Source organism: Salvelinus fontinalis, chromosome 24 (assembly GCF_029448725.1).
Source record: "Salvelinus fontinalis isolate EN_2023a chromosome 24, ASM2944872v1, whole genome shotgun sequence".
Taxonomy (NCBI): domain Eukaryota; kingdom Metazoa; phylum Chordata; class Actinopteri; order Salmoniformes; family Salmonidae; genus Salvelinus; species Salvelinus fontinalis.
This window is the reverse complement of record NC_074688.1, coordinates 38,517,354-38,537,813: the sequence shown is the minus strand read 5'-3', so window position 1 is coordinate 38,537,813 and position 20,460 is coordinate 38,517,354. Positions and strand designations below refer to the sequence as shown.

Genomic DNA, 20,460 nt, shown 5'->3' with positions numbered 1-20,460 from the left:
CAAAGGGGCCATTAAAATCACATCAGTCTAAAGGGGGTGGCCACTATACAAATAACTCAATTGGAAAATGCAATCAGGTCACTGGTTGATAAAAAGTCAAAAGAATACAAAACAATGCAACATGTTGTCAACAATGCAATGCTTACATTGTGCATTTTTACAACTGCAATTGTGTCCTAATTTGGTGTGTTACTATTACTAATATTCAGTCATGTAAAGTACTTTAGTAAAAATACTTTAAAGTACTACTTAAGTAGTTATTTGGGGTATCTGTACTTTACTATTTATAGTTTTGACAAATTTTACTTTACTACATTCCTAAAGAAAATAATATAATAAAAGAATTTATTCCATACATTTTCCCTGACATCCAAAAGTACTCGTTACATTTTGAATGCTTAGCAGGACAGAAAATGGTCCAATTCACGCATTTATCAAGATATCAATCATCCCTACTGCCTCTGATCTGGCACACTTTCCCTTTTCTTTTCAATTTCTATTACCTTTACTCTTACAATGGCAATTGGGTATTTTTTTCCATCACTGCTAATATTATTGATAAGCATTGGAAGTGTACAGCCTAATACCCAATTTATGCTTGATCCGAAAATGTTTTATTTTATTTGTTTATCCGAAAATGTGTTCGGAGACGACGTATGGATGGTGTGACGCAAATTTCTGAAATGATTGGTTGACAGTAGGTGAGGGCGGGAGTTTCTGTATAAACACAAACTCACTCCGTTGACAACTTCCGTCACAACAGCTCTGCTCAACAACTATGCCTGCTACGCAAAGCACAAGACGTATGAATGCCTTGACTTCTGCAGAGGCCATATCACCATAAATGCTGCGCGGCCAATGCAGACGTCAGAATGACCATGAAGTGCCCTTAATAACCAACAAAGAGCATGATTTCACAAGCCATGTAGAAATCCAGTCCACATTTTACCCTATAGACACTTGCCATCTCTCGTTTAATAACCCTACTCCGTGGCACTATTGAATACAGTATGTTCCCGTTCAATAAAGTCCATTCCGCGCCACTGTTCGATAAGAATGGACTATTCGATAGCTCCGTTCCGTGTTTTCTGCGCTTCCCCTTCCTTTCCACTGAACTCCAACCCTCGCTCTCTCAGCTTCTCATTCCGTCTCAATATGTCTCAAGATGGCGGCCAATGCGGGATCAATGTTTCAATATTGGAAGCACTTTGATTTACAACTACTGCAGGTCAGTCCTTTCTCCTTTGAGTTGCCTCGTACCATTTCAAATCTTTAGCTAAGTTCGCTGCGTGGACGATATGTTTTTGTGTTCGAATGGCTTTTCTGTCGGTATTTTGATCCCGCTTGTAAGAGAGACAGACCTCTTTTCGCATTGATGAAAGTGGCTTTCTAGCTGATCGGAAATTGATCCTCTTTGTTAAATGTCCATCGATCGTCTGGCGCCCTGACGATGCCGCGGGGTAATATCTTTATTGCATAAATACATCATTCAGGATACTAAACAGACGGCAATATCCATCAGAAATACACATATGTCTCCTTGTCAACTTTTTTTTGTTGGCATGCCGTAGTTAGCCAACTACCTGCTTGTTAGCTTGGTCTGGAGCTTGCGTTTCTTGATTTTTTTTTGGTCGGGGGAATGAAGTGATACTACGTCGATGCTGGCGATGTGATGACCGCAGTTAGCTCGCCATTTCGAGCTGTCATCTCAGACCCAAACGCTTATACAAGTTTGACGGTAACTTTCTAGCCCAATCGATTTGAACACATTCGCTGTATTTTTAGGGATATGTAGTTAACCTAGCTAATTAGCTAGTTGTTTTGCTAGCTAGTTGCTAACATGAGCTAAAGCTAGCTTGTGTTGTCGTCGACTCTCAGAAGTTGTCGCGTACATGGTAACAGTTCCACCCAGACAGCAGCCGGCAGTTTGGTAAACCCGGATTAATCTCTTTTTCTAATTTTACGGTTTTTATTTTTTTAACGAACACAAAAACAGTGTAGGAAATTGTATCGATATGCGAATACCATTTCATTAGTTGTCAGGAAGGTTATGAAATAGGTGGGACTGTGCCAGAGTTGCCACAGTTGGCACAGAGGATAAAAAAATAAAATTAAAACAGCCAATTTTTTGTAGGGGAAACAACAATTGTGAGAAAAATACACTTTCAATAGGGCTCTAGACTACATTTGTGCTTGGCCAAATGCAGACTGAGATGCACTTATGTTCTGTAATCAAGGTTCATCTCCATAAAACCAAATGTATTTGATTCCTTCTACTGTTGCCTGTGATTCATCTAGAGATCACAGAAAATATTTCAGTAACTTGCGTGCTCTCTCTACCTTTTAAAATCTATTTTCTCCCTCTTTGAAGTGGAGTGTGTAAATTTGTCTGGGATTTGGCTTTTCCTAAATTGACTGCCAGTGCAGTCTACTGTACAGCCTGGACATGAAATATGCATCGCATAAGTTTGTGATGAGGCCCTGGGTAATTATGGCAAAGGCCTATCAGAACCGATTAGTCAGGACAGTGAATCTGTGTGCGTGTGGAGCGGAGGCCAGCGGGCCTGTCTGGAGGATAGGAACCAGCCAGAGCTGTGAGCTCAGAACATTCACTGTCTATTATTGATGCTGTCTTATTTACTCACCCTCCCACTGTGCTGTCCGCTCCTAGAGGACTGCCTTCCAAGGAGAATCTCTGATCAGCACGGCCTGTCTGTACTCAGGCTTTTCAGTCGTTTCCAATCTTGTTAGGTAGCTCCCTCCCTCTCTGTCCAGAAACGGGTGCTTACAGGGGTGGATTCTGCTGCATTACATTGGGTGTCTTTTAGTTTGTGATCATGAAAATCCTGTAACAGCATCAAAACAGAACAGACATCCATAGCTGTTCCATGTGTTTAGGACTTAAATACCAGACTGCTTGTTCATGACCATTTAAAGTCCCATTTGAACTGTTTTATTCCCTCAATGAGAAACCACTACTGGACAAAGTGCTTTGAGCTGTCGTCTCCCCAGGTTAGGGTTAGAGCAGTGATCACCTACCGGTCGTTCACGATCGACTGGGCGATCTCCAAGGCATTCCTAGTCGACCACCAAACAGTTCTGTAAAAAACAACAATGATAAAGCCTTGCGTTTTTATTTTTTTGTTTTTGTTTCACGCTGTTGGCGGTAGGTGCATTTGATTCAGCAGCCCAAGCACCGGGAAGGCAAAGTGCTCCCATTTTGAACCATTTCACTTTTATTTATTTCACCTTTTATTTAACTAGGCAAGTCAGTTAAGAACGTCTGAAGGTAGAACTCCGCCTATCCGGCAGGGCCCGCTGGCCATTCGGATGGCTCAGATCACCATTTCCTTGAGCCATAGACAGTAGAAAGATGCCCGGAACGCACAGCGAAGTTCATACTGGTGAGATTTCATAGCTTTTAAAACCATGACTAGAGGACTCAACGAATACAGCAAAGAGCTTCTGTTTTTACAAGTGAGCTCATGTTTAACTTTTTACTCAGCACTGTCAACACTTTCTATTCAACACTGTTATAAGCCATAACATGTGTGTTTTTCCCTACTTCTTCTACCCACACGACAACCAGCACTGCAGCTGCAAAGAATAGTATAGCAAAGAGTTGATTGGCTTGCACTGTTATTATTAGCGGCTTGTGGCTTTTTTAATATGGAGGATTTTTTCACTTTCTCTGGTCATAGGAGTAACAATATCAGTTGATGCTTGAGGCAGAAATAATGCAGTGACTTGTTTCGCCTTCAGCTGGAAGACGGTGTCCCCTTTTCACAGCGGAGGGAGGGAGGGAGGGAGAGTCAGGTGAGAGGCAACCTCCCCGCTGCTCCCTCTCCCTCAGACTGACCATCAGATGAAGGCTGGGTTCGAGAGTGCTTTGAGCTGCTAGTTTCTCTCTCTGTCTCTCCCAGGTTTTTTATGACTCTAAATGGCAGTGTGACCACGTCTGCAATGCTTTTAGCGGGATCTCATTTAGCGGGATCTCATTCAGTGAGATCTCACTGGAAAATGGATCATAGTTGATGACATGGTGACTATGAATACAGATGGAGAAAGTTTGAACGTCCCTAATCATTACAGCTGGGATCAGTTTCTTTATAAGGTTTCATCTTTTTCCTGCTCTTTTCACAGTGCTGCCAGACAACATGGATTTTCTTCCTACCTGAGATGCCTCAAATATACCCAACATCCAATCATTTCCTTCTACCTATTTACAAGTGTCCAACTCATAAAATGTGCTTAATTCATATGTAGGGTTAATTCAAACCTGATTCAGGTGCAGGTCGATCCCAGCCTTCTGGGAATGAGTTTCAAGTGAAGGGAACTTAGTATTAGTATAGGTGAAACTGATCGTATATGCCTACTGTACAGAGGTAGGTGTAGAAAGGCCATGCATCCATGTGCACTGTGGTGATCTGATCAATCCGTCTATGGTTGACGAAGAACAGAATTGTCCCTAGATCACTGTTTTTAATGGGTAAAGTTAGATTATGTGACGGGAAGCAGATCATTTAGGGGTAACCTCCAGCATGAGGGGTTTAAATCTCTCAGCGGCTTGTCTGGTGTTGTCTGCAGGAGTATCAGTGTTAATTTACGAGGTGGAGGTCTGGACTCCGACTGATGAGCTGATGTGGATATATTTACTTCTCTGTTGCTACACCGAGTTTAGAGGAGACCGGCCACTATGCCGTTACTATAGCGCTCTGCCCAGTGACAGATCCTGTCTTCATATCTGTTCCTTTGTCTGTTTATTGAATTTGATGTGTGTTTACGTACACATCTCATACAAGATTGAGCAATTTGTCGTCAGCCTTGTGTTATCTTGGGGGTGCTTTGTTGTGTTCCATATAGAACTGAATATGTTTAGGAGTTAGTTGGCTTTGCTGTGTGTTGCCATGCCGACTTCATCATCTAGCTAAATATAGAGCTATCCTCAGTGCAGAAACTCAAGCTGAAATATATATTCGCCTCGTCTTGTTTCTAGTGTGAGCATCACCCCACACTGCCCAGACCCCCTACCACTGACTCCCTGGCTGTCTGACGGCACTATGCCTGGACCCAGTAACTGGCTGGCTGACGGCACCATGCCTGGACCCAGTAACTGGCTGGCTGACGGCACCATGCCTGGACCCAGTAACTGGCTGGCTGACGGCACTATGCCTGGACCCAGTAACTGGCTGGCTGACGGCACTATGCCTGGACCCAGTAACTGGCTGACTGACGGCACTATGCCTGGACCCAGTAACTGGCTGGCTGACGGCACTATGCCTGGACCCAGTAACTGGCTGGCTGACGGCACTATGCCTGGACCCAGTAACTGGCTGGCTGACGGCACTATGCCTGGACCCAGTAACTGGCTGGCTGACGGCACCATGCCTGGACCCAGTAACTGGCTGGCTGACGGCACTATGCCTGGACCCAGTAACTGGCTGGCTGACGGCACCATGCCTGGACCCAGTAACTGGCTGACTGACGGCACTATGCCTGGACCCAGTAACTGGCTGGCTGACGGCACTATGCCTGGACCCAGTAACTGGCTGGCTGACGGCACTATGCCTGGACCCAGTAACTGGCTGGCTGACGGCACTAGGCCTGGACCCAGTAACTGGCTGGCTGACGGCACTAGGCCTGGACCCAGTAACTGGCTGGCTGACGGCACTAGGCCTGGACCCAGTAACTGGCTGGCTGACGGCACTAGGCCTGGACCCAGTAACTGGCTGGCTGACGGCACTATGCCTGGACCCAGTAACTGGCTGGCTGACGGCACTATGCCTGGACCCAGTAACTGGCTGGCTGACGGCACTATGCCTGGACCCAGTAACTGGCTGGCTGACGGCACTATGCCTGGACCCAGTGGCTGGCTGGCTGGCTGACGGCACTATGCCTGGACCCAGTAACTGGCTGGCTGACGGCACTATGCCTGGACCCAGTAACTGGCTGACTGACGGCACTATGCCTGGACCCAGTGGCTGGCAGGCTGGCTGACGACACTATGCCCAGGCCCAGTAACTGGCTGGCTGACGGCACTATGCCCGGACCCAGTAACTGGCTGGCTGACGGCACTATGCCTGGACCCAGTGGCTGGCTGGCTGACGGCACTATGCCTGGACCCAGTGGCTGGCTGGCTGACGGCACTATGCCTGGACCCAGTGGCTGGCTAGCTGACGACACTATGCCTGGACCCAGTGGCTGGCTGGCTGACGGCACTATGCCTGGACCCAGTAACTGGCTGGCTGTCTGACGGCACTATGCTTGGACCCAGTGGCTGGCTGGCTGGCTGACGGCACTATGCCTGGACCCAGTAACTGGCTGGCTGACGGCACTATGCCTGGACCCAGTGGCTGGCTGGCTGACGGCACTATGCCTGGACCCAGTGGCTGGCTGGCTGGCTGACGGCACTATGCCTGGACCCAGTGGCTGGCTGGCTGGCTGACGGCACTATGCCTGGACCCAGTGCCTGGCTGGCTGGCTGAAGACACTATGCCTGGACCCAGTAACTGGCTGGCTGGCTGGCTGACAACACTGTGCCTGGACCCAGTAACTGGCTGGCTGGCTGGCTGATGGCACTATGCCTGGACCCAGTAACTGGCTGGCTGGCTGGCTGACAACACTGTGCCTGGACCCAGTAACTGGCTGGCTGGCTGGCTGACGGCACTATGCCTGGACACAGTGGCTGGCTGACTGCACTATTCCTGGACAATGGGAGGGGACAGAAATCACCCCTGAGCACCACCCCCCTCCCTTATTCAATCTGTTTCCTAGCCTATGATGACCCACAGATGTAAATTAGGCTAAAGGTTCAGTCCTCAGACGGTATCTATAGACCCCAGAAGACTTGGGTTTCTCTCTGGCATTACTGACCATAGGTATTGAATTCTGATATCGGTGCTTGGTTTTTAAATCCAGGTATTGAATTCTGATATCGGTGCTTGGTTGTAAATCCAGGTATTGAATTCTGATATCGGTGCTTGGTTGTAAATCCAGGTATTGAATTGTGATATCGGTGCTTGGTTGTAAATCCAGGTATTGAATTGTGATATCGGTGCTTGGTTGTAAATCCAGGTATTGAATTGTGATATCGGTGCTTGGTTGTAAATCCAGGTATTGAATTGTGATATCGGTGCTTGGTTGTAAATCCAGGTATTGAATTGTGATATCGGTGCTTGGTTGTAAATCCAGGTATTGAATTGTGATATCGGTGCTTGGTTGTAAATCCAGGTATTGAATTGTGATATCGGTGCTTGGTTGTAAATCCAGGTTTTGAATTGTGATATCGGTGCTTGGTTGTAAATCCAGGTATTGAATTGTGATATCGGTGCTTGGTTGTAAATCCAGGTTTTGAATTGTGATATCGGTGCTTGGTTGTAAATCCAGGTATTGAATTGTGATATCGGTGCTTGGTTGTAAATCCAGGTATTGAATTGTGATATCGGTGCTTGGTTGTAAATCCAGGTATTGAATTGTGATATCGGTGCTTGGTTGTAAATCCAGGTTTTGAATTGTGATATCGGTGCTTGGTTGTAAATCCAAGTATTGAATTGTGATATCGGTGCTTGGTTGTAAATCCAGGTATTGAATTGTAATATCGGTGCTTGGTTGTAAATCCAGGTTTTGAATTGTGATATCGGTGCTTGGTTGTAAATCCAGGTATTGAATTGTAATATCGGTACTTGGTTGTAAATCCAGGTATTGAATTGTGATATCGGTGCTTGGTTGTAAATCCAGGTTTTGAATTGTGATACAGCCGTCTGCTAATAGTTCACACCACTGTGATTTGTGTCCATCGGGGCTTGAGACTGGATCCATAACTGGCATTTAAACACATCCACACCTCTCAGCTTATCTCTCCCCCCTTCGTACTGTATCTCTCCCCCCTTCGTACTGTATCTCTCTCCCCCTTCGTACTGTATCTCTCTCCCCCTTCGTACTGTATCTCTCTCCCCCTTCGTACTGTATCTCTCTCCCCCTTCGTACTGTATCTCTCTCCCCCTTCGTACTGTATCTCTCTCCCCCTTCGTACTGTATCTCTCTCCCCCTTCGTACTGTATCTCTCTCCCCCCTTCGTACTGTATCTCTCTCCCCCCTTCGTACTGTATCTCTCTCCCCCCTTCGTACTGTATCTCTCCCCCCCTTCGTACTGTATCTCTCCCCCCCTTCGTACTGTATCTCTCCCCCCCTTCGTACTGTATCTCTCCCCCCTTCGTACTGTATCTCTCCCCCCCTTCGTACTGTATCTCTCCCCCCCTTCGTACTGTATCTCTCCCCCCCTTCGTACTGTATCTCTCCCCCCCTTCGTACTGTATCTCTCCCCCCCTTTGTACTGTATCTCCCCCCCCCCCCCCCTTGTACTGTATCCCCCCCCCCCCCTTTGTACTGTATCCCCCCCCCCCCCCTTTGTACTGTATCCCCCCCCCCCCCCCCCCCCCCCCTTCGTACTGTATCTCCCCCCCCCCCCCCTTCGTACTGTATCTCTCCCCCCCCTTCGTACTGTATCTCTCCGCTGCCAACCCGGGGAGGGTTACGGGCTGCCGCTGCCAACCCGGGGAGGGTTACGGGCTGCCGCTGCCAACCGGGAGAGGGTTACGGGCTGCCGCTGCCAACCGGGAGAGGGTTACGAGCTGCCGCTGCCAACCGGGAGAGGGTTACGGGCTGCCGCTGCCAACCGGGAGAGGGTTACGGGCTGCCGCTGCCAACCGGGAGAGGGTTACGGGCTGCCGCTGCCAACCGGGAGAGGGTTACGGGCTGCCGCTGCCAACCGGGAGAGGGTTACGGGCTGCCGCTGCCAACCGGGAGAGGGTTACGGGCTGCCGCTGCCAACCGGGAGAGGGTTACGGGCTGCCGCTGCCAACCGGGAGAGGGTTACGGGCTGCCGCTGCCAACCGGGAGAGGGTTACGGGCTGCCGCTGCCAACCGGGAGAGGGTTACGGGCTGCCGCTGCCAACCGGGAGAGGGTTACGGGCTGCCAACCGAGAGAGGGTTACGGGCTGCCAACCGAGAGAGGGTTACGGGCTGCCAACCGGGAGAAGCTTACGGGCTGCTGCCAGGCCTCTAAAAATAACACACACACGCACAGACCACTGGCCTCAGCAGAAAACCTGCTCCAATTATGATGATTCATCTGCCTGCATACGCAGGTGTGTGTGTGTGTGTGTGCGCTCTGGTTTTTAAACCATTTCCACTGCGTTTTATATTGCTTATAATGAAAAAGCAAGGTATTTTTTTTGGCAAAAAACTATGTATGGCCCTTCTATTTCAAATGTTTATCATAGAATGTAGCCAGCTACATGTCCTAATGTTTTGCTTTAGGCTTTTTTACCGGAGAAAAGTAGCTAGACATCAGTCAGAGTGCTGTCTGCTGATAGAATGATGGAGGACAGTAGCTCCACATCAGTCAATGCTGTCTGCTGATAGAATGATGGAGAACAGTAGCTCCACATCAGTCAGAGCGCTGTCTGCTGATAGAATGATGGAGAACAGTAGCTACACATCAGTCAGAGTGCTGTCTGCTGATAGAATGATGGAGAACAGTAGCTCCACATCAGTCAGAGTGCTGTCTGCTGATAGAATGATGGAGAACAGTAGCTCCACATCAGTCAGAGCGCTGTCTGCTGATAGAATGATGGAGAACAGTAGCTACACATCAGTCAGAGTGCTGTCTGCTGATAGAATGATGGAGAACAGTAGCTCCACATCAGTCAGAGCGCTGTCTGCTGATAGAATGATGGAGAACAGTAGCTCCACATCAGTCAGAGCGCTGTCTGCTGATAGAATGATGGAGAACAGTAGCTACACATCAGTCAGAGTGCTGTCTGCTGATAGAATGATGGAGAACAGTAGCTTCACATCAGTCAGAGCGCTGTCTGCTGATAGAATGATGGAGTAGCTCCACATCAGTCAGAGTGCTGTCTGCTGATAGAATGATGGAGGACAGTAGCTCCACATCAGTCAGAGTGCTGTCTGCTGATAGAATGATGGAGAACAGTAGCTCCACATCAGAGCTGTCTGCTGATAGAATGATGGAGAACAGTAGCTCCACATCAGTCAGAGTGCTGTCTGCTGATAGAATGATGGAGGACAGTAGCTCCACATCAGTCAGAGTGCTGTCTGCTGATAGAATGATGGAGAACAGTAGCTACACGTCAGTCAGAGTGCTGTCTGCTGATAGAATGATGGAGAACAGTAGCTACACATCAGAGAGCTGTCTGCTGATAGAATGATGGAGAACAGTAGCTCCACATCAGTCAGAGCGCTGATAGAATGATTGAGAACAGTAGCTCCACATCAGTCAGAGTGCTGTCTGCTGATAGAATGATGGAGAACAGTAGCTACACGTCAGTCAGAGCGCTGATAGAATGATTGAGAACAGTAGCTCCACATCAGTCAGAGTGCTGTCTGCTGATAGAATGATGGAGGACAGTAGCTCCACATCAGTCAGAGTGCTGATAGAATGATGGAGAACAGTAGCTCCACGTCAGTCAGTGTTGTCTGCTGATAGAATGATGGAGAACAGTAGCTCCACATCAGTCAGAGTGCTGTCTGCTGATAGAATGATGGAGAACAGTAGCTCCACATCAGTCAGAGCGCTGTCTGCTGATAGAATGATGGAGAACAGTAGCTACACATCAGTCAGAGTGCTGTCTGCTGATAGAATGATGGAGAACAGTAGCTTCACATCAGTCAGAGCGCTGTCTGCTGATAGAATGATGGAGTAGCTCCACATCAGTCAGAGTGCTGTCTGCTGATAGAATGATGGAGGACAGTAGCTCCACATCAGTCAGAGTGCTGTCTGCTGATAGAATGATGGAGAACAGTAGCTACACGTCAGAGCTGTCTGCTGATAGAATGATGGAGAACAGTAGCTCCACATCAGTCAGAGTGCTGTCTGCTGATAGAATGATGGAGGACAGTAGCTCCACATCAGTCAGAGTGCTGTCTGCTGATAGAATGATGGAGAACAGTAGCTACACATCAGAGAGCTGTCTGCTGATAGAATGATGGAGAACAGTAGCTCCACATCAGTCAGAGCGCTGATAGAATGATTGAGAACAGTAGCTCCACATCAGTCAGAGTGCTGTCTGCTGATAGAATGATGGAGAACAGTAGCTACACGTCAGTCAAAGCGCTGATAGAATGATTGAGAACAGTAGCTCCACATCAGTCAGAGTGCTGTCTGCTGATAGAATGATGGAGGACAGTAGCTCCACATCAGTCAGAGTGCTGATAGAATGATGGAGAACAGTAGCTCCACGTCAGTCAGTGTTGTCTGCTGATAGAATGATGGAGAACAGTACCTCCACATCAGTCAGAGCGCTAATAGAATGATGGAGAACAGTAGCTCCACGTCAGTCAGAGCGCTGTCTGCTGATCGAATGCCTGTTTGGGAATTCTCATCTGAGCGGAGAAGTGCGACTGAACCACAACATGTCTGACGCCTCGCAGAAATTACAATAAGCAGAAATTACAATAAGCAGAAATTACAATAAGCAGAAATTACAATAAGAAGCATTTTTAGATCTGCGTTTACAAAACACAGTAGAATATTTCTTAAGCCTTTTATTTTTTTGCATGTAAAAAAAACACTGAATTCTGTGTTAACGCGACTCCTGGCGTGTGTGTTTTAGGTTGTGTGTGTGTGTGTGTGTGTGTGTGTGTGGTGTACCTAGCTTGTATACTGACATGTATTTGTCCATTTGACTATCATGGCTGTGCTAGAAGAACATCTTGAAATTCCGGTTAGGGAGGGAGATATTAATCATCATGTTTGAAGCGCTTCACCTGACACCTATTAACTTCCTGTTTTGAACTAATCACTTTAATAATGCTGTCCATGCAAAGTCAACAGGCAAGTCAGTTTAAAGAGGCCCAAAACCTCTGTTGCACTCACTTAATGCATGGCACACGGATGTAGACAAATAAAAGGACATTTAGACTGCTTAGGCCTAATCTCGTGTGCTGTTAATGGCTGTGCTCTCTGGTTGTCTAATGGTAATCTACCTCGTTCAATTTTAAAGGTTGTTTTGGTGCTTTGACCTTTTGAACTCAGCAGCTGTTACACTTGTACTGGGCTCTGAGGTCGTTTGACCCATTGACCCAGTGTGTTGCTAGCCTGACATTTTTTTAGGGCAAACAGATGATGGCCCTGCTATCTAACCAGTCTCATTGATTTTGGCTTTGAACTTGAGCTCCTGTAATAACAGGCTAGTGTGGCCTGGTGAGATCCTGTATTAACAGGCTAGTGTGGACTGGTGAGATCCTGTAATAGCAGGCTAGTGTGGCCTGGTGAGATCCTGTAATAACAGGCTAGTGTGGCGTGGTGAGATCCTGTAATAACAGGCTAGTGTGGCCTGGTGAGATCCTGTAATAACAGGCTAGTGTGGCCTGGTGAGATCCTGTAATAACAGGCTAGTGTGGCGTGGTGAGATCCTGTAATAACAGGCTAGTGTGGCCTGGTGAGATCCTGTAATAACAGGCTAGTGTGGCCTGGTGAGATCCTGTAATAACAGGCTAGTGTGGCGTGGTGAGATCCTGTAATAACAGGCTAGTGTGGCCTGGTGAGATCCTGTAATAACAGGCTAGTGTGGCGTGGTGAGATCCTGTAATAACAGGCTAGTGTGGCCTGGTGAGATCCTGTAATAACAGGCTAGTGTGGCCTGGTGAGATCCTGTATTAACAGGCTAGTGTGGCCTGGTGAGATCCTGTATTAACAGGCTAGTGTGGACTGGTGAGATCCTGTAATAACAGGCTAGTGTGGCGTGGTGAGATCCTGTAATAACAGGCTAGTGTGGCGTGGTGAGATCCTGTAATAACAGGCTAGTGTGGCCTGGTGAGATCCTGTAATAACAGGCTAGTGTGGCCTGGTGAGATCCTGTATTAACAGGCTAGTGTGGCCTGGTGAGATCCTGTAATAACAGGCTAGTGTGGCCTGGTGAGATCCTGTAATAACAGGCTAGTGTGGCGTGGTGAGATCCTGTAATTACAGGCTAGTGTGGCCTGGTGAGATCCTGTAATAACAGGCTAGTGTGGCCTGGTGAGATCCTGTATTAACAGGCTAGTGTGGCCTGGTGAGATCCTGTAATTACAGGCTAGTGTGGCCTGGTGAGATCCTGTAATTACAGGCTAGTGTGGCGTGGTGAGATCCTGTAATTACAGGCTAGTGTGGCGTGGTGAGATCCTGTAATAACAGGCTAGTGTGGCCTGGTGAGATCCTGTAATAACAGGCTAGTGTGGCCTGGTGAGATCCTGTAATAACAGGCTAGTGTGGCCTGGTGAGATCCTGTAATAACAGGCTAGTGTGGCCTGGTGAGATCCTGTAATAACAGGCTAGTGTGGCGTGGTGAGATCCTGTAATAACAGGCTAGTGTGGCGTGGTGAGATCCTGTAATAACAGGCTAGTGTGGCCTGGTGAGATCCTGTAATAACAGGCTAGTGTGGCCTGGTGAGATCCTGTAATAACAGGCTAGTGTGGCGTGGTGAGATCCTGTAATAACAGGCTAGTGTGGACTGGTGAGATCCTGTAATAACAGGCTAGTGTGGACTGGTGAGATCCTGTAATAACAGGCTAGTGTGGCGTGGTGAGATCCTGTAATAACAGGCTAGTGTGGCCTGGTGAGATCCTGTAATAACAGGCTAGTGTGGCCTGGTGAGATCCTGTATTAACAGGCTAGTGTGGCCTGGTGAGATCCTGTATTAACAGGCTAGTGTGGCGTGGTGAGATCCTGTAATAACAGGCTAGTGTGGCGTGGTGAGATCCTGTAATAACAGGCTAGTGTGGCCTGGTGAGATCCTGTAATAACAGGCTAGTGTGGACTGGTGAGATCCTGTATTAACAGGCTAGTGTGGCCTGGTGAGATCCTGTAATAACAGGCTAGTGTGGACTGGTGAGATCCTGTATTAACAGGCTAGTGTGGCCTGGTGAGATCCTGTAATAACAGGCTAGTGTGGACTGGTGAGATCCTGTAATAACAGGCTAGTGTGGCCTGGTGAGATCCTGTAATAACAGGCTAGTGTGGCGTGGTGAGATCCTGTAATAACAGGCTAGTGTGGCCTGGTGAGATCCTGTATTAACAGGCTAGTGTGGACTGGTGAGATCCTGTAATAACAGGCTAGTGTGGCGTGGTGAGATCTTGTAATAATAATAATAAAAAAAAATATATATATGTTTTTTTACATTTGATTGGTTTAGCAGACACTATTATCCAGTGGTGAACACACGTTCTCACCACAGAGCATGTCAGGGTTAAGTGACTGACTAGATGCTACGTGCAGATTAACATTCAGCTTTGTGTGTTTATTTATTTTTTCTAACACTCGAGCAAGGAACATCTCTTGTATGTGGAGAGTCTCGTCTCCAGTCTTTTCATACCAGGGTCTTGCTGATTTTGAATGTGTATTTATGGGTTCGCCTCAGTCCACCTGTGTGTGAATTGTGTCCAATATAGAGCCGTCGGTAGCATCATTGGTTTCATGCCCTTCAGAAGGGAAGCAGGGAAAGCCTATGTATGGTGGAGGGAAGGAGGACCAGGCAGCCCAGTGGACTGTGGGCTGAGCCTGAGTTTATCCTCGTGTTGTTAAGATCTCTAGCTACACTTCCAGGGTTCTCACTGATTCACTCCAGATGCTGGGAGGAGGCCAGTCAGAATTATGTTTTATATGAGAGAGAGAGACAGAGGATCAACAAACTGATTGAAAGGTGAATTGAGAGGTCTTTGTGTCTCTCTCTGGAACCTAGTCCTACTGTAGGCCTGTATTCGTGTGTCTGTCTCTCTGGAACCTTGTCCTACTGTAGGCCTGTATTCGTGTGTCTGTTGTCTCTCTCTGGAACCTTGTCCTACTGTAGGCCTGTATTCGTGTGTCTGTTGTCTCTCTCTGGAACCTAGTCCTACTGTAGGCCTGTATTCGTGTGTCTGTTGTCTCTCTCTGGAACCTAGTCCTACTGTAGGCCTGTATTTCTGTGTCTGTTGTCTCTCTGGAACCTAGTCCTGCTGTAGGCCTGTATTCGTGTGTCTTGTCTCTCTCTGGAACCTAGTCCTGCTGTAGGCCTGTATTCGTGTGTCTTGTCTCTCTCTGGAACCTAGTCCTACTGTAGGCCTGTATTCGTGTGTCTGTTGTCTCTCTGGAACCTAGTCCTACTGTAGACCTGTATGTGTGTGTCTGTGAGAGTTAGTGTGTTCTTTAGTTTTTCACTCTCTGATCCTTTTGTGAAACGCCAGTAAAACAGACAGTGTCACTATGGAAACGGTTATAGCAGTCAATAAAACACTGTGTAAACTCAGAAACAAGACAAACAGTAGCATCCACTGTCTGGCTGCCGTTAAACTATTTCAGTTCCAGACTGGAGGAATGCCCACAAGAAATATATAGATCTTCAACTCCAATTAATAGAAAAGTTTGTCACCATTTTAGACTAATTTCAGCATATTTCTAAGACCGCAAACGGAATCCAACGCTGACTGAATTAAAAACCAATCCAACGCTGACTGAATTAAACCAATCCTACGCTGACTGAATTAAACCAATCCTACGCTGACTGAATTAAACCAATCCTACGCTGACTGAATTAAACCAATCCAACGCTGACTGAATTAAACCAATCCAACGCTGACTGAATTAAACCAATCCTACGCTGACTGGATTAAAAACCAATCCTACGCTGACTGGATTAAAAACCAATCCAACGCTGACTGAATTAAACCAATCCAACGCTGACTGAATTAAACCAATCCTACGCTGACTGAATTAAACCAATCCTACGCTGACTGAATTAAACCAATCCTACGCTGACTGAATTAAACCAATCCTACGCTGACTGAATTAAACCAATCCTACGCTGACTGAATTAAACCAATCCTACGCTGACTGAATTAAACCAATCCTACGCTGACTGAATTAAACCAATCCTACGCTGACTGAATTAAACCAATCCAACGCTGACTGAATTAAACCAATCCTACGCTGACTGAATTAAAAACCAATCCAACGCTGACTGAATTAAAAACCAATCCAACGCTGACACTCAGTTTTTACCAGCCAATATATATTTTTCGCCATAATTAGACAAAAAAAATGAAAGAATGGCTGAGCATGCTTAGTGAAATGTATTACTTGTAAGAAGTAACGTGGTATAATGCTCAATTTAATTTTATATGTAGTCGGGGCAGGAACTCAACCATCGTTTTGCATTCAGTGTGTAATTGTAAGATTAGTCCCACTGAGAATGCTGAGCCAGTCACAAACTTAGTCCCTTTTATGACAACACCTATATCCTGTCTTGTGTAAATAAACTTCATCGATTTGATCTTTGTGTGACTGACTACACTTCCACGGTGTACCCTGTGTTTAGCTTGTTATTCCCTCATCTGAGGTCGGCTTGTGTTTTGCTCTAATCCATCCCAGTGATGAGCGTTATGATTGGGGATAGAGCGTTAATAGACTGTCAGAACTACAGAGGATCCAGATTTACACTTCAGGGTCAACTTGATCTCAGTGTGCCATGCTCCTCCTCCTCTGGATGACTAATCCCCGTAGCTCCCTCTCCCTGCTCCTCCTCTCTGGATGACTAATCCCCGTAGCTCCCTCTCCCTGCTCCTCCTCTCTGGATGACTAATCCCTGTAGCTCCCTCTCCCTGCTCCTCCTCTCTGGATGACTAATCCCCGTAGCTCCCTCTCCCTGCTCCTCCTCCTCTCTGGATGACTAATCCCCGTAGCGCCCTCTCCCTGCTCCTCCTCTCTGGATGACTAATCCCCGTAGCGCCCTCTCCCTGCTCCTCATCTGGAGATGACTAATCCTCGTAGCGCCCTCTCCCTGCTCCTCATCTGGAGATGACTAATCCCCGTAGCTCCCTCTCCCTGCTCCTCATCTGGAGATGACTAATCCCCGTAGCGCCCTCTCCCTGCTCCTCATCTGGAGATGACTAATCCCCGTAGCTCCCTCTCCCTGCTCCTCCTCTCTGGATGACTAATCCCTGTAGCTCCCTCTCCCTGCTGCTCATCTGGAGATGACTAATCCCCGTTGCGCCCTCTCCCTGCTCCTCCTCTCTGGATGACTAATCCCTGTAGCTTCCTCTCCCTGCTCCTCCTCTCTGGATGACTAATCCTCGTAGCTCCCTCTCCCTGCTCCTCATCTGGAGATGACTAATCCCCGTAGCGCCCTCTCCCTGCTCCTCCTCTCTGGATGACTAATCCCCGTAGCGCCCTCTCCCCGCTCCTCCTCTCTGGATGACTAATCCCTGTAGCTCCCTCTCCCTGCTCCTCCTCTCTGGATGACTAATCCCCGTAGCTCCCTCTCCCCGCTCCTCCTCTGGAGATGACTAATCCTCGTAGCGCCCTCTCCCTGCTGCTCATCTGGAGATGACTAATCCTCGTAGCTCCCTCTCCCTGCTCCTCCTCTCTGGATGACTAATCCCCGTAGCGCCCTCTCCCTGCTCCTCCTCTCTGGATGACTAATCCCTGTAGCTTCCTCTCCCTGCTCCTCATCTGGAGATGACTAATCCTCGTAGCGCCCTCTCCCTGCTGCTCATCTGGAGATGACTAATCCCCGTAGCTCCCTCTCCCTGCTCCTCATCTGGAGATGACTAATCCCCGTAGCGCCTTCTCCCTGCTCCTCATCTGGAGATGACTAATCCTCGTAGCGCCCTCTCCCTGCTCCTCATCTGGAGATGACTAATCCCCGTAGCGCCTTCTCCCTGCTCCTCATCTGGAGATGACTAATCCCCGTAGCGCCTTCTCCCTGCTCCTCATCTGGAGATGACTAATCCCCGTAGCGCCCTCTCCCTGCTCCTTATCTGGAGATGACTAATCCCCGTAGCTCCCTCTCCCTGCTCCTCATCTCCAGATGACTAATCCCCGTAGCTCCCTCTCCCTGCTGCTCATCTGGAGATGACTAATCCCCGTAGCGCCCTCTCCCTGCTACCAGTTTCCATTTTTTTGCCCCATATCTCTGTGCTCGTCCCTAATCTCCTCTGTGACACAGAATGGCTCTTCGGCAGGATGGAGGAATTAATTCAGAGATGAGAGGCGCAATGGTTCTTCCTCTCCTCTCTCCTCTCTCTCTTTTCTCTCTCTCTGTTTTCCGGGTAGAGAGAGGAAGCGTCTGTGTTTGTAATGTGGTCTTTATCTTTGCTGAAACATCTCACTACCCTCTGATCCCGTCTCGATATCCTAGCCGTTCCGCTCGGTAAACGTAGGGATGAAAACTCTGGCCCTTGGGAGGATGAATTACTACCCCTGTCTGTTTCCCTCTATGCCCCTCTCCAGCCTCACCCCCTATGACCCACCACTGTTTGTTACACTTCCACCATACTAAAACCATCCTACTCACTTCCTGCTATTGGCCCATATCATGTATTGTCCTGTGAGCCAGTCTCAGCTAAGAGGACTCATTAGGTCAATATATCTGTACCAACAAACTAATAGCACAGAAATGGTTTAGAGGGGTCTCGGAAATTAAACTCATTGCTTGTTACCTGAAATAATTAATTGAACTCATTTAAACTATCTCTGGTCTCAAACATGAGCACAGTGAAATTAAGTATTTTACCTCTGCTCCCCAACGACTTAATTCTCAAAGTCTTGCAAGGAAGTCCAGGCAGTGGCCAACCCAATGAAGCCTCATTGTCAGTAGGCAGGTTTCCATTGACCCAGGTTTATTCAATGTGTAATGGAAATGGCGGATATGAGACATTTCAGAAAAGATCGACAAAGTTTGTATCCATTCGATAGGGGTGGATTTGTCTTTTGTCAAACTTTCTTTATTGCTACAAATGATGGAAAGTGTTTGTTCAAATAAATTATGATTGCCGAATCATTTTGAAGGTACGTGGGACATGTAATGCCGCTCAACATTTTGATTCTAAATGCCTACTGCTTGAAAAAAAAAAAGTTTTTCCCCCAACTATAAAAAAAATGTCTTTGCAGGACAGGGATTGTCCTGACTGTCAAGATCTACAGGAGTGTACATTTCACCAAGGCACGGACCCTGGCAAAATGTTTTATTTAACCTTTAACTAGGCAAGTCAGTTAAGAACAAATTCTTATTTACAATGACGGCCTAGTAACAGTGGGTTAACTGCCTTGTTCAGGGGCAGAACGACCGATTTTTACCTTGTCAGCTCGGGGATTCGATCTAGCAACCTTTCGGTTACTGGCCCAACCCTCTAACCACCAGGCTACCTACCGCCGCAATATGTTGGCAAATCAGAATTACCAGTCAGTTACTGTATTCTTTCCATGCGGGCTACCTCAAACATTAAACAGATAGGTGGGAGGGCGTACGGGCTACCTGAAACATTAGACAGATAGGTGGGAGGGCGTACGGGCTACCTGAAACATTAAACAGATAGGTGGGAGGGCGTACGGGCTACCTGAAACATTAGACAGATAGGTGGGAGGGCGTACGGGCTACCTGAAACATTAAACAGATAGGTGGGAGGGCGTACGGGCTACCTGAAACATTAGACAGATAGGTGGGAGGGCGTACGGGCTACCTGAAACATTAAACAGATAGGTGGGAGGGCGTACGGGCTACCTGAAACATTAGACAGATAGGTGGGAGGGCGTACGGGCTACCTGAAACATTAAACAGATAGGTGGGAGGGCGTACGGGCTACCTGAAACATTAAACAGATAGGTGGGAGGGCGTACGGGCTACCTGAAACATTAGACAGATAGGTGGGAGGGCGTACGGGCTACCTGAAACATTAGACAGATAGGTGGGAGGGCGTACGGGCTACCTGAAACATTAAACAGATAGGTGGGAGGGCGTACGGGCTACCTGAAACATTAGACAGATAGGTGGGAGGGCGTACGGGCTACCTGAAACATTAAACAGATAGGTGGGAGGGCGTACGGGCTACCTGAAACATTAGACAGGTAAGTGGGAGGGCGTACGGGCTACCTGAAACATTAAACAGGTAGGTGGGAGGGCGTACGGGCTACCTGAAACATTAAACAGGTAGGTGGGAGGGCGTACGGGCTACCTGAAACATTAAACAGATAGGTGGGAGGGCGTACGGGCTACCTGAAACATTAGTCTGACTACTGATGTCTGGGTTCAGTCCTGGGTTTACTTGTCGGGTTATGTGAGGTGAGCTCAAACGGCTGCTCCTCTGTTATCAGATATGGATCTCTGTTTATAAACAGACCCAAGGGACTACAGCCTCCTAGCCAGCACTGTCACTCTCTATATCACAGAGACTACAGCCTCCTAGACAGGCTAGCCAGCACTGTCACTCTCTATATCACAGGGACTACAGCCTCCTAGACAGGCTAGACAGCACTGTCACTCTCTATATCACAGGGACTACAGCCTCCTAGCCAGCACTGTCACTCTCTATATCACAGGGACTACAGCCTCCTAGACAGGCTAGCCAGCACTGTCACTCTCTATATCACAGGGACTACAGCCTCCTAGCCAGCACTGTCACTCTCTATATCACAGAGACTACAGCCTCC

The 20,460-nt window shown here is 47.7% G+C and overlaps 1 protein-coding gene across 7 annotated transcripts in view; it reads left to right on the top strand.

The window, feature by feature from the left end:
- Positions 1-1,089: 1,089 nt before the first annotated feature.
- cux1b (cut-like homeobox 1b) overlaps positions 1,090-20,460 on the top strand; it is a 184,640-nt gene continuing 165,269 nt past the window's right edge. For 3 of the 7 annotated variants that reach the window (XM_055880670.1, XM_055880671.1, XM_055880667.1), the window contains exon 1: positions 1,317-1,738. In XM_055880670.1, coding sequence (XP_055736645.1) covers positions 1,673-1,738 — 66 coding nt within the window. In that variant the 5' untranslated portion in view covers positions 1,317-1,672. Of the gene's footprint in view, positions 1,229-1,316; positions 1,739-20,460 lie in introns of those variants that run through there. The other 4 variants (XM_055880672.1, XM_055880669.1, XM_055880673.1 and 1 more) reach the window with 3 other exon arrangements.